At 47.7% G+C, this 14,582-nt stretch overlaps 2 protein-coding genes across 3 annotated transcripts in view; one reads left to right on the top strand and one right to left on the bottom strand.

The window, feature by feature from the left end:
- Positions 1–14,582, bottom strand: part of SYN1 (synapsin I) — a 52,389-nt gene that overhangs the window by 9,649 nt on the left and 28,158 nt on the right. The gene's annotated exons all lie outside the window — the stretch shown is intronic.
- On the top strand, positions 2,720–6,669 carry TIMP1 (TIMP metallopeptidase inhibitor 1). Its single transcript, XM_004713183.2, has 6 exons — positions 2,720–2,822; positions 3,593–3,721; positions 4,869–4,948; positions 5,123–5,249; positions 5,498–5,622; positions 6,400–6,669. Exons 1-6 carry the CDS (start codon positions 2,750–2,752, stop codon positions 6,568–6,570), a joined length of 705 nt encoding a protein of 234 aa, XP_004713240.2. The 5' UTR covers positions 2,720–2,749; the 3' UTR covers positions 6,571–6,669.

Raw genomic sequence — 14,582 nt, 5'->3', positions numbered from 1 at the left:
CCAACCCAAATCAAACCAACCCAACCTAAACCAAACCAACCCAACCCAAACCTAACCAACCCATCCCAACCCAAATCTAACCAAACCAACCCAACCCAAACCTAACCAAACCAACCCATCCCAACCCAAACCTAACCAAACCAAACCAACCCAACCCAAACCTAACCAAGCCAACCCAACCTAAACCAAACCAACCCAACCCAACCCTAACCAAACAACCCAACCCAAACCAAACAACCCAACCCATCCCAACCTGTGGGGGGAGGTCAGATGCGCAGGCACTTCCCCCCCTGAGGGCGATCAGTTGCCAGGCTGCACTAGCCCTGCTCCCTGCTGCTGGAGACAATGGACTACCTCTCTCTGAAGCTTGGGACCATTAGCTTGGTTCCTGTAGGAGGGATTTGCACTCTACTGATAATGGTTCCTATAGAGACCCAGAGACCACCCCCTCATTGCTGTGTACCCTATAGTGCAGCTTCTCCCTGTGACATATGTGTCTCTACCTGTAACTAGTGGGCTGGCTTGTCCCCAAAAGGTATATAGGTGTGAGTCAGCAATATAGAGCTCTCGGACCTCTCTGACTCTCTCTGGCTCCCCTCTCTTCCCCCTCTCCCTTGTTCCCTTGCCCTCCTTCCCTTCCCCCTCTCTCCACGTGGACCACCAAGCTGGGCTGAGGTGACCAATGCTACCATGTAATGTGTCTGACTGTATTATTGTAATGTCTCTCATGCTCTCGATGACTTTAATATAATACTTATATATCTCAACCGTACAATTGTAATTACAGAACCCAGAAGTAGTATTACTGAACCCGAGATTAGTGGTGGGGGCTGGCCCCCCACCTCCCGTGCCACTTTTAATTTAATACTACACCAACCCAAACCTAATCAAACCAACCCAAACCAAACCAAACCAACCTATCCCAACCCAAACCTAACCAAACCAACCCAACCCAACCCAAACCAAACCAAACCAAACCAACCCATCCCAACCCAAACCTAACCAAACCAACCCAACCCAACCCAAACCTAACCAAACCAATCCATCCCAACCCAAACCTAACCAAATCAAACCAACCCAACCTAACCAAACCAACCCAAATCAAACCAACCCAACCTAACCAACCAACCCAACCCTAACCAAGCCAAACCAAACTCACTGCCATCAAGTTGGTGTCGACTCATAGCGACGCTATAGGACAGGGTTGAACTGCCCCTGTGGGTTTCTGAGACTGGGACTGCTTATGGGAGTCTCTTCCTTGAACCACCTTGGGACACTTTAATTCCTTGAATGTCTCAAATTTCTTTATCTGTAAGATGGGAAAACCACCAGTTCCCATCTCAGGTTTCTGAACTTTAAGTGGTGAACAATGCCCAGTGCCTGGCATGACAGTATATTGTCAGCTGCCAAGGAGTCAGCTGTTCCTGACTCATGATGACCCCACACCCAACAGAACACAACACTGCCCCGTCCTGCGCCAGCGCCTTGACGGGTTGAGGCTCCGGCCATTGTGGTTTGCAGGGGCTTTGTTGGCTCCTTTGCAGTCCATCGCAGGTCTTTCTTTCTAATCTACCTTAGTCTGGAAACTGTATCAGAACACCACGCAAGCCTCCCGGGACAGATGGTGGCTGTACTCTATCAAGGTGCCTTGGCCAGGAGCTGAACATGGGTTTCCCCAGTGGAAGCTGAGGATGTGCCACTGAGCCACCAGTGCCCGAGTGGGGTACCAACAAATCATACCTCACTGCGATCGGGTCCATCTCAACTCAGAGACCCTATAGTGATGCTGTAGGACGGAATAGACTGCTGCTGAGGGGTTCCTAGGCTTTAAATCTTTGCAGGAGTAGAAAGCCTCATATTTCTTCCAAGGAGTGGCTAGTGGTTTTGAACGGCTGACCTTGTGGTTAGCTTCCCATCAGGGCTCCTTCACAGGTACACATGAGATGTTATAGAAATGTTGACTATTTGGCTGCATTTTGCAGAGCAGGTTCTGGCTCCAGGTAACCTGAGCTTAAATTCCAGTTCTGTCACTTGATGTCACTAAACTCTGTACCTCCATTCACATGACTTAGTTTCTTTTATTTAAAAACAAAACAAAACAAAAACCACCTGAATCCACCTCACTGCCATTGAGTCCATTCCAACTCAGAGGGAGCCTGTAGATGAGGGTACAGCTACTCCCCCCCCCCCACCCCCGTGGGTTTCCAAGACTGTGTCCGGGAATAGAAAGCCTCATCTTCCTCCAGTGGAGCCACTGGTGCTTTCAAACTGCTGACCATGGGGTTAGCATCCCAATGCATAACCACCCACGACGCCATTCAAGCCCCTGGTTCTTGTATTGCTTCTACTGAATTCACTGCTTCCCTACATCCTCTGCACCTCACCAGAGTCAGATCTACGAGGAAAACGATGTGTGTGTGTGTGTGTGTGTGTGTAAGCTCGCGCACGTTTGGGGTGCTGGGGGAATGGTGGAGGGAGTTTGGCGATTTTGAAGGGATGTGGGGGGATTCCTGCCTATAAATCTTCCATTGAGGCTGCTAGTAAGGATTGGTGCATGACGTGGACATGGGGGAGGGTTGGCAGAGGCCTGAAGTGGGAGGGGGGCCCCCCACCGAGAGGCAGAGGGTGCATCCCCTTTTCCGCAGCGGCCCGCCCCTTGGCCTCTGAGCTCATGGTGGGCGGATGAGTAATGCGTCCAGGAAGCCTGGACTCCTGTGGTTTCCGTACCACAGCCACCCCCGCCCCTCGAATGGACATTTATCCCCAGCGGCTCGAGCCCTGCCGCCATCGCCACAGACTCAGCGCCTCGAGAGACACCAGAGGTAGGCAGGGCCCTGGGTGGCCCAGCAGAGCCTGGAGCTGGGGTGGAACTTTCCTGCCAGCCAGCAGGCCTGTCCGCTCCAGTGCCTGGATTGCGGGCACCAGGGCTTCGGGCTGGAATCGGGAAAGGGAGGGAGGGGGGCTGGAACTGCTTCACCAAACTCGGCTCCTGAAACTCCCAAACCCCAGACATCTATACTGACTCCGGAAACCTGTGGACCCACTATTAACAACTCTTCCTAACCTGACAAATCTCCTAAATTCCCTGACAGTCTCCAGATTCCCCATCCCATCCCTCCTTATCCCTAAACTCCCCTGGTCCCCAAATCCCCAACCTCCTCCAAATTCCTTAACCTTCTTAAAACTTAGACTCCCTCAAACTTCCTAAATCACTCAAGGTTTATAGCCCCTCATCTCTCAATCTCCCCCCAAACATCTCCAGCTCTCTTAAACCCCCAAAATTGCATTCCAAACTTGTCAGCCCCCAACCCCTCTAAATCTTTAAGCTCTCATCCTTTACTTTCCAAACTCCCCAACCCCGCAACTCACCCAATCCCCTAAGACACCCCCACACCACATCTCTTTAAATGCTTGACCTCCCAAATCACCAGCCCCCTAAAAATCCACCAAACTCCTCAAGCCCAAACGAATACCTCAAATCTCCTTTCAGGCTACCTGGCAATAGGCTAGGGTGGGAGGCTGGCTCAAGGCAGCAGCAGGTCAGCCGTGCCGGGACCACCTGACACTCTGCTTTGATTCCTGACTCCCGCAGAACCCAACATGGCCCTCTCCTCGCCCCTGGTTTCTGGCATGCTGTTGCTGCTGTGCCTGATTGCTGCCAGCAGAGCCTGTACCTGTGCAGCACCGCACCCACAGATGGTCTTCTGCAGTTCTGACTTCGGTGAGTCTGCACTCCACCCTACCCACATACTTTGAGCTCTCTCTCAGGCCAGTGGGTTCACAGTGGTGCCTGCTTCTAGAGCATTTCTGCCTGATTTTGCACTTATGCCTCTGCGCTGGCCTCCTCACACATTCTTCATTTCATCAGACCTGATCCCATCTCAGGAGCCCTGGCTGGCGGAGGTGGGGGTGGGGGGAGCAGGGGGTTGTGATCTGCAAGACCTGCTATTCTAAACCACCACCAGCCACTCCTTGGGAGAAAAACAAGGCTTTCTACTCCTGTAAAGAGTTACCGTCTAGGAAACTCAGAGGGGCAGTTCTACCCTGTCCTATAAGGGTCCCTATGAACTGGTATTGACTCAATGGTAGTGAATGAGATCTCATCTGGCCCTCTCTCCGCCTGGTGTCCACATGGGTGAGGGTATGTCCCTCAAATATTCCCTCAGGGGGGCCTTCCCTGACAATCTTGTTTAAAATTGAACCCTTGGCCCCTAGGACTCTCAATCCCTCTATCCTAACGATCATTCTCAATCAGACTTCATACTTTCCTACATCCCATATGCTTAGTTACAAGCATTTTGCTTTTTTCTAGCATGTCTCCCCCTGGCTAGCATATGAGTTCCACAAGGGAATTCACGTAGCGTATGTTGAGGGGAGGGAAAAAAAGCTATTGAATGAGTACAGGACTGCACAGAGCAAGTAATGCCTGGCACACAGTTGTTAGTTGCATTCAAGTTGATTCCAAATGACAACGGGAACTGCTCGGTAGGGTTTCCTTGGCTGCCATCTCAACAGAAGCAGAGTGGTAGGACTTGTCCTCCATGCTACCCAGGGGGAGCTTTAGACCACCAACCTTTAGGCCAGCAGTCAAGCCAAACCATTGGCGCCATCTAGGGACCTTCTGGTGCAGAGTTGGTGTTCCAAAATGTTTGGCGAGTAAATTACAAATGAAGATAGGTAAACGTCTTTGAGCCGTACACAGTGTACAGTGAAGCTAGTGAGAGACTATGTGAATCGCTTATTGTGCTGTCTGGTATGCAGTAACCACTCCTGAAGTACATGAGCTTTTAAAAAGACTATTGTGCTAGTTTTATTTGTATTCACCCTTGCAGCCCATTTGACTCCTTTCTTTCCCTGCCCTACTGCAGTCATCAGAGCCAAGTTCATGGGGGCCCCAGAAGTCAACGAGACCATGTTATACCAGCGTTACGAGATCAAGATGACCAAGGTATCCTATCTGTCCCTTCCCCAGCAGGTCTGAACATTTTCCTCCCCATCAAAATAGAAGATGCTGGTGGCAAGTTGGCAAGGAAGTTGGTTGTGGTCTCAGGATACTATGTGACTACTGAGGGAAAGGCTTTTATCAGTAAAGCAAGAGATTCTTCCTCTCATCTATTAACAGATGTTCAAAGGGTTCGACATCTTGGGGGATGCCTCTGATATCCGCTTCCTTCACACCCCTATCATGGAGAGCATCTGTGGATACATTCACAAGTCCCAGAACCGGAGTGAGGAGTTTCTCATCACTGGTGAGACCACACCCCTACACCCGGTAACATCCAACTTGGCTCCCAAACGATCTAGTAACCATGGGGCATTCGGGGATTCCAAGGGAATGGTCCTAGTTGAAATGAGATGGGTATTGCTTGAATTTCAGCCTATCAAAGGGCTGGAGCTTTCCCCAATGGGATCTTTGCTCCAGGACTGTCAATTATGCGTCACCTTGCCCCTGGCCCAGCTAATCACAACCTGCCTGTTGGCTTCCCTGTCTTCCTAGGAACTCTTCAAAACGGGCACCTGCACATCACCATGTGCAGCTTTATAGTTCCCTGGAACAGGCTGAGTGCTGCTCAGCGCCGAGGCTTCACCAAGGTCTATGCTGGTGGCTGTGAGAAATGCACAGTAAGTGGCTGGGCCCGACGTTTCTCCTGGACACTGGTGCCCTGGGCTTTTCCTACTCCTTCTGGCTAGTCCTGGTCCCTTGTCCCTATGGTTGCTCTGTTGGGCTCTGTTGGGCTGTCCCTGACCTCTCTTCCTATTGCTCCCAAACCTGACACTCTCTCCTTGGAAATTCTGATTGTTCCCTTGGTATTCACTTCTTCCTGGGCCTTCTGACCATTCTTTGTCCATCTGGTCACCTCTCCCTGGTGACTATTCTCTAGTCCCTCTGTGCGTTCTCAACTCCTTAGGATTGTTTCTCAGTTCCATGGAATGTTCGCCAAGAACCCACAGTGCTGTTCCCTAAACCCACTGACTTCTCCAGCACCCCTGAGAGTTGGTCTGTAGCTCTGACTGTTCCTTGACAGCCCCTGTTGCCCTCTGACCCCAACACTAGTCCTGAGGCCTCATTGGCTATGCCTATGCTTAAACATCCCACCCACCAATTTTTCCCTATTACTGCCCGCTGCTTCCCCAGGAAACCTGACTAACCGACCCCCAGCAACTGGTTCCCAACCATCATTCTTGAGAAATGAGCCCTTTCACTGGTTTACGGTTGCCCTGCCGAGCCCAATAACTGTCCCTTCAATGAGACAGGCTGGTCTTGAGTGTAGCTAGGTGGGGCAATACCAAGTGTTCCCAGCAAACTGATCTTGAAAGTTAAGGAGTTGAAAGTTCTGCTCCAGAGGGGGAGGTACAGGGCAGAGGGAAGCCCTCAGAGAGGTTCCTTTCCCTCGCCAGGTGTTTCCCTGTACCTCCGTGCCCTGCAAGCTGCAGAGTGACGATCACTGCCTGTGGACGGACCAGCTCCTCTTGGGCTCGGAGAGGGGCTTCCAGAGCCGCCACCTTGCCTGCCTGCCACAACAGCCAGGGCTGTGCACCTGGCAGTCCCTGAAGCCCCAGATGGCATGAACCTCGGCCCCCAACCGAAGCCTGAGCCTGCCCACTGGTCATCCTCTTTCCCACTCCCATCTCTCGGTCAGACAATGAAATAAAAGCTACCACCCAGCAGGCAGTGTCCTTGTGCAGTGTCTATGTACAAAACCTCTCTCGTCGATAAGCTGGTGGGAACATCCTGGGACCAATGGGGAGGGGGTGAGAGGTGCAGGATCGCATGCATCTTTTCACAGCATTGGACATATTGGTCCTGACGCTCAACGTTGACATCAGCATCGGTGATACGCGACATCGATGCTGGTAACAACCTGCATTGTCAACCATAACTTAGTAGTTATCTCATTTCTCTAGTCAGTACTTCCCAACATGTTCCTCTAACACACCAAAGTTGGGGCCATCCAGTCGGTTGTGACTCCTGGCTGGCCCATGGACTGCCGAGTAGACCCACCGTGCCCCGTGGGGAGCAAATAGTCATGTTTGTCTTCTGTTGCCATGCTGGGATGGCTTGAAGCTTTTGGTTATTAGCCAAAAGCCATTCACTCTATCAAGGGACCCTCCTATTTGCACAGGGTTCTCTGTGTTTAAATTCTTCTCCCTGATGCTGTATCACTACCTCATTGCCAACTTCCTCCATTCACAAAACTCCCTGGTGGTCAGAAGCAGTTGGTAAACCCCTCTCCTCCTCGCCTTGGGCCTTTTGATGTTGTCAAGTGAGGAGGCCCCGCCCAAATCTCTGCGTGTTCCTGTTCCCACCCTTGGGTTTTACACTGCCAGTCTGATTTGAGCAGACTCGGTAAGTTCCAGGCGACCAAAAGTTCCCTCTATAACGCAGCCAGGGACTCTGGAAAACGGGATGGCCCTGGCTCCCCACCTGTGTGACCTGTGGGATACTCCTTGGAAGTGATGACATTGGGAAGAGAAAAAGTGAGATAGAAAGAGGGTAGGATCTCAAAATTCCCAAGCTTTGCCATCTCCCTGCTCTCCTACCTCTTCTCTGACCAACTTTGAAGGGAATATTTACATCATTGAAATGCACAATGGGTTCAGAATCAGGGCCAACTACATAGGCCAGTCCAGACCCCATCCACCCCACACCTCCCCCTACACTGTTGTCCCTTCACTAAAACTGTGATACCTTGCCGGTTCATCTTTCCCCATAAAACGGGGATGGCAAACCCTCCAAATACTCTCTCAAGCCTTCCTACCTCCACATCTGGGCCCAGGCGTGAGGGCCCTCTACCTTCCTTGGTTCTTGCTCCCTGAACTCCAAAAGGCCCTGGACTCATGTGAGGTCCCTGGAGACAGGGGAACCAGAATTGCAAATGGGGACAAATATTTAATGGAATACCCAGGTGTCTTATTTACCTGTATCTGCTTGGTTAAAAAAAAGAAAGTGTTTTCTTTGGTGAAGAAAAGGACCCCAAACTCCTCCCTCCATTATACTGCCTATTGTTCCTACCGATAAGAACCCCAGGGCTCCCCCTAGGGCATTCTGGGTCATCCAGGGTGGCCCCTGCATTCTCTCCTAACCTGTACCAGAACCTTCTGTACTCCTGAGAGGTTCACCCAGAGCTCATGATATGCCCTGGATCTGGATGAGTGAATTTTGATCGCCTAGTGCTTATCTGAGCGATCAAAATCTAATCCACTCATCCAGATCCAGGACAAAATCCATTCATCCAGATCCACAACAATGTGCTTCAAGTCCTCCTCGCTTTCAATAAGCAAGGTTGTGTCATCTGCATAGCACAGGTTGTTAATAAGCCTTCCTCCAATCCTGATGCTGCACTCTTCTTCATATAATACAGCTTCTCTGATGATTTGCTCGGCTTACAGATCGAGTTAGTAGAGTGAGAGGATACGACCCTGGTGCACACTTTTCCTGATTTTAAACCATGCAGTCAGTATTCCCTTGTTATGTCCACTCAACTGCCTCCTGATCTATTTAAGAGTTTCGAGTGACTATAGTGAAGTGTTCTGGAATTTCCCTTCTTCCCAAGACTATCCATAGTTTGTTATGTTCCACACAGCTGAATGTCTTGCAAGGAAACGTTTTAACGTTTTTTTCTGGTTATTCTGTGCTTTCAGGCAAGATCCATCTGACATCTACATCCTCTGCCGAATGTGGCCTGAACCTCTGGCAGCTCTCTGTCAGTGGGCTGCTATAAACGTTGGAATGCTCTTCAGCAACGTTTTATTTGCATGTAATACCAATGACACGGTTCTATAATTTGTGTATTCTGGTGGATCACCGTTCTATGGAATGAGTATAAATACAAATCTTTTTCAATCAGTTGGTTAAGTAACTGTCTTCCAAATTTATTGGTATAGATGAGCCAGTGTTTCATCAGCTTGTTGGAACATTTCGATTGGTATTCCATCCATTCCTGGAGCCTTGTTTTTGGCCAATGCTTTCAGTGCAGCTTGAATTTCTTCCTTCAGTATCACTGGTTCTTGTTCATAGCTCCCTTCTAAAATGGTGGAATGTCAGCTACTTCTTTTTGGTACAGTGACTGTGTATTCTTTCCATCGTCTTTTGATCCTTCTTGCATCATCCAGTATCTTTCAATATTGCAACTTGAGGCTTGAATTTTTTTTTCTTGAATTCTTTCTGTTTAAGATATGTGGGGTGTGTTCTTTCTTTTTAGTTTTCTAACTCTGGGTCTTTGAACATTTCAGTTGAACACTTTACTTTGTCTTCTCGAGCTGCTCTTTGACATTTCTATTCAGTTATTTTAGTTCATCGTTTCTTCCATTTGCCTTAGCTACTCTATGATTAATAGCAAGTTTCAGAGTCTCTTTTGATATCCACTTTGGTCTTTTCTTCCTTTCCTCTCTTTTTAGTGACCTCTGCTTTTTTTATGTCTGATGTTCTGCATGTCATCCACAGCTCATCAAATCTTCTGCCATTCGTGTTCAATGCATCAAATCTGCTCTTGAGATGTGCTGGACACTTGGGTGGGACAGACTCAAGGTTGTAGTTTGGTGCTCGCGCCCCCGCCTCTAGCACTGGACCCAGACTTCTATCCTGACTCAAGGAACTGAAGGCTTCACTTTCCTTGAAAGTATACACCTCCCGAAGCTCACTGATCTCCTCGGAATCGTCCCACTCAAGCCTCTCAAAGCCCATCAACTTCTAACTGGGCTGGGGTTCTGGTCATGTTCTGTTTCTGAAATTGGATGTAGGTAATAGGAGCGTGTTCACTGTGTGATAATGCAATAAACTGTACATTAACGATAAGTCCTTTGTTTAAACTTATAAAATAAAATTGCTCTTCCCCCCATCACCAAATAGAGCCCTCCCAGTCAATTGACATCGCTCTCCTGCGCCTTCCTTCAGTTCCTTCCCACTCCTGTCCTACTTCTCATATAATCCCTACATTTCCAAATACTTTGATTCTTACACCAAAGCACCACCTCTTTGACTCACTTCATGGGAACCATTGATCCTGGGCTCAAAGACAGGACTAGATCCAGCAAGACTTTGGGGTCATATTCCATCTATTACATATTTGCTGCAACATGAATCACCTGGTGAGAGTGGCAAAGGAGGGGAATTCCCCAGTGCCACAGCAACACCCCCCCCTCCCCAACCCGTAAGTGTGCAAGGCCAGGTTAAATAATGTGCTGGAGGGGCTGGCTGGAGAGAAGCACGGGAGCTGACCTTATAGAATCCTTAGTGTGTTTATGATCAATTGTAACTATAAAAGATGATGGGCTAACTATAGTTGTAAAGTATTTGAATGCTATATTTTTCAGAGTTTAAGAATACTAACAATAAACTTGTTTGTAAAATATTTCTACATTAAATTGTAATACTATTGGTTATTAGTTATTAGTAACTGAGCAGAAGCCCTTTAAATTTTTTCTTCTTTTCCATTAATTACTACATTATTCTCAAAAGAGTTATTGGTATTGGCTCACAAATATTAATTACCACAACCTTGTTGAAAAAACACCAGAAAATTGGACAAAAATCAGTGATTATAAAAACACTGGCAGCAACTAAAACAACAGTGTGTTCTTATAGGTATGCAGATAAAACCGCACAGTTTAAAGCATCATCAAAATTGAGTAATAATGCTAGTTCTGACCAGAATGCATTAGAGATTAAAAAAATAATTTAGCAGAGAGCTTAGCCTTACAGAGATATTGACACATGTAAGCAGGGCTTAAAAAAAAACAAAACCCAAACGTTTTTGTTGTTACAACTACCGTGTTTTCCCAAAAGTAAGACATCCCCCGAAAATAAGACCTACTTACAGTTTTGCCTTTCGCTGAAATATAAGGCATCCCCTGAAAATAAGACCTTCCCGAACATAAGGCTTCCCTGATAACGCCCCTAGAAGCTACCATAACTCTGGACTCTGGACCGTAGCGGTGGGCGCTGCTGCGCAGCTCACTATTAGCCGCAGCGCAGCCGGAGCAGACAGGAAGTGCGAGTAAATGTGCCATAGATTGTTGTACACGGAAATAATGGTAGTAACAAGAAATTCTTGATGCTGTAGGATTCTGTTTGGCTAGTTATGCTGGTTTGTGATGACAACTACTACTGTACCGTATACAGGTAATACATTTCCGGTTTTTTCAACAATAAATGTGCACCGTATTCTTCTTCATGGAAAAATAAGATATCCCCTGAAAATAAGACCTAGCGCATCTTTGGGAGCAAAAATTAATATAAGACATTGTCTTATTTTCAGGGAAACAGGGTAACTATAGAAGTGTTTCTCGACCTTCCTAAACTTTCATATAGTTCCTCATGTGGTGGGGACCCACCAACCATACAATGATTTTCGTTGCTACTTCTTCACTGTCATTTTGCTACTGTTATGAATTGGGCGACCCTGTGAAAGGGTCATTTGACCCCCCAAAGGGGTCACGACCCACAAGTTGAGAACTGCAGCTCTAGTTCTTTAAAGCTTCCTCCCCCCAAGTAACATGACCCCAGTTCTGTCTTACAAATCTGGCTAGACCTTTTGTGATGTATTGTAAACTCTAACCTCTACACTGCTATAGATAAGAGCTCTCAACACACAGAATCCAGGACAGATAACCCCCTCAGGATCAATAGTGAGAGTAGTGATACCATGAGGGTAGGGGGGAGAAGGGGGAGAAATGGGGAACCAATCGCAAGGATCAATGTACAACCCCCGTCCCCCCCGGGGGAGGGGGACAAACAACAGAAATGTGGGTAAAAGGAGACAGCAGATGGTGTAAAATATGAAAATAAAAATAATTTATAAATTATCAACGGCTCACGAGGGTGGGAGGGTAGGGGATGGAGGGGGGGGGGGAAGGAGCTGATACCAAGGGCTCAAATAGAAAGAAAATGTTTCGAAAATGATGATGGCAATATATGTACAAATGTGCTTGATACAATTGATGTGTGGATTGGTATAAGAACTGTAAGAGCCCCAATGAAATGATTTCTTTTTAAAAAAGTAACTCTGCTGAAAAACTACAGAAACATTTTTATAGACCACTATTTTGGTGTCACCCCACCCCTGGGCAGTGTCAGCCGGTACAATTTGTACTCCCTAATAATGCTATTAGAGAGAAGCCAAGTTTTTTACCAGGGTCATCCCCCGGACAGTAGTCCCCTGGGCTGGTGACTCTGTGCATTCAACTGAACAAAGCAACCCTCGGAGTACTCCTGGTGATCTGCAATCGATAAGGGCCTAGCAAGGGGACTGGAGCCATCCTCCCAAGATGTGACTGCCACTGCCTGATGGAGGTTGGGCTTCCGCCCACCACAGCTTCAAAATACAGGGTAGGGAAGACTGCTCACACAAATCTAAGCTTAGCTGTTGTCTCTGTGCTACATGGTGGGGTGGGGCCCAAAGGAAGAAATAGGGGTAGCAAGCTGGCAGGGACTCTACTGCTTCTGGCAACCCCACCATTAACTTCCTTCTTCCTAGCCTCTGAAGTCCTGCTCTTCTGTCCCTGAAAAAGCCTGTACACATTAAAATAGAAGAAAACAGCCAAGAGGAACAACCCGATATCAAGAATTAATGAGAACATATAGTAATTAAGATAGTGGTATGGGCACAGACTAAAGAGTCCAGGCTCTGACCCAAACATACCCATACGTGAAATTTTAGTATATGACAGAGTTGGCATACAATATCAATGGGGCAGGGAAGTAAAATTGGATCCTTTCTACCTCACTCAGTACATGAAAAGGAATGTCAGCTGTATGAAGAATTTAAATGTAAAAAACAAACCAACAAAAAGCCTAACAAGTTCCTCTTTGCCCTAGTAACTTGAGTTGCCACTTACATCATATACTAAATTTCCATGTGTACATGGTTTGTAGCTGGATTTTTTGTTTGTTTTTTACCTGTCTATTCACGTGTCAGTATTAAACAGTTTAAATTTCAAAAGCTTGAAAATGTCTCAAGTCTGGTAAGCTAGTCTTCCCTTATAGCTCTTCTTGGGGGGTTTTCCTCATTCTTCTGGCATATTTACTTTCCCACCTGGCCTTTAACATCGGTGTACTTGCAATGCTTTCAGCTACCATGGCCCTGCTAGCTGGAAGCCTTTTGTGATGTATTGTAAATTCTAACCTCTGTAAGAAGGTTAGATAACCCCATTTGGAAGGGAGTTCTCTGTTATGCTAATGACAGGATTAAGGTGGGATGTACGTAAATGCACTAAGTCACCACCCTTTGTTTCATGCGGAGAGGGGCTGCTAAAACACAGAGCACACCTCCATAGAAGAGCGCTATCTCAGGAGCAGAAAGAGAGTGACATCCCAGGGTCATCAAGGATGAAGAGCCACCAGTGGAGCCTGTTCGAGCTCTCTGAGGTGGTGCAGGCGGAGCCCAGAGGCACTAGAGGCTGTGGCACAGCAACCAGGGGACAGAGCAAAGGAGCTAGGCCAAGGCCAGAGGCTGAGGCAGAGATCGTGAGACAGAACAGAACAGCAGTGCCGAGATGATGCAATTGAGAGGCAGAGTAATGGGCGGGCTTCCTGGCTCACAGAGGTAGAGGCCAAGGCACCCAGTGGCTGAGAGGCTGAGGACCACAGAGAGGCTTGGCTAGTGGCTGAGGAGAGGTGTTTTTGTGCACCAATGACTGGCTGTATCTTTACTGTACACCTATCCTGACTTGGGGTAACCCATTAACGTCCCTAATTTTGTTGTTGTTCGGTGCCATTGAGTGAGTGGATTTCGACCCACAGTGACCCTGTGCACAACACAACAAAACATTGCCGGGTCCTGCGCCATCACACTATCGTCCCTATGACGGCGCCCATTGTTGCAGCCACTGTCAATCCATATTGTCAAGGGCCTTCCTCTTTTTGGCTGGCCCTCTACTTTACCAAGCACCATGTCCTTCTCCAGGGTCTCTCCTGACAACGTGTCTGAAGTATGCAAGGCAAAGCCTTGCCGCCCTTGCCTCTCAGAAGTACTCTGGCCTGCACTTCTTCCAAGACAAATCGGTTTGTCCTTTTAGGAGGTCAGATCTGGCCCTTGCACCTGTTTAGCAGTATTTAGATACTCCGTTGAAAACTTATGGGTGTATTTTTAGGGATTGCATTAGATTTATACATTAATACATAAGGGAATTGACATTTAAAAAAAATCATTTTATTGGGGGCTCGTACAACTCTTATCACAATCCATCCATCCATCCATTGTGTCAAGCACATTTGTACGTTTGTTGCCCTCATCTGTCTCAAAATATTTGCTTTCTGCTTGAGCCCTTGGTATCAGCTCCTCATTTTCCCCCCTCCCTCACGAACCCTTGATAATTTACAAATTATTATTTTGTCATATCTTACACTGTCTGAAGTCTCCCTTCACCCACTTTTCTGTTGTCCATCCCCCAGGGAGGAGGTTATATGTAGATCCTTATAATCGGTACCCCCTTTCTACCCCACCTCCCCTCCACCCTCCAGTATCACCACTCTCACCACTGGTTCTGAAGGGATCATCTGCCCTGGATTCCCTATGTTTCCGGTTCCTATCTGTACCAGTGTACATCCTCTGGTCTAGCCAGACTTGTAAGGTAGAATTGGG

This window comes from Echinops telfairi, unplaced genomic scaffold (genome assembly GCF_000313985.2).
Source record: "Echinops telfairi isolate 266 unplaced genomic scaffold, ASM31398v2 ScPeMD7_19;HRSCAF=73, whole genome shotgun sequence".
Lineage (NCBI taxonomy): Eukaryota > Metazoa > Chordata > Mammalia > Afrosoricida > Tenrecidae > Echinops > Echinops telfairi.
This window is presented reverse-complemented; position numbering and strand designations above follow the sequence as displayed.

Excerpts from the sequence above, each read along its gene's own strand:
- TIMP1 (XM_004713183.2), top strand. The coding sequence starts at position 2,750 with ATGGACATTTATCCCCAGCGGCTCGAGCCCTGCCGCCATCGCCACAGA. Across the intron at positions 2,823-3,592 it reads CGCCTCGAGAGACACCAGAG|AACCCAACATGGCCCTCTCC; the intron begins GTAGGCAGGGCC and ends TGACTCCCGCAG. Across the intron at positions 5,250-5,497 it reads TGAGGAGTTTCTCATCACTG|GAACTCTTCAAAACGGGCAC; the intron begins GTGAGACCACAC and ends CTGTCTTCCTAG.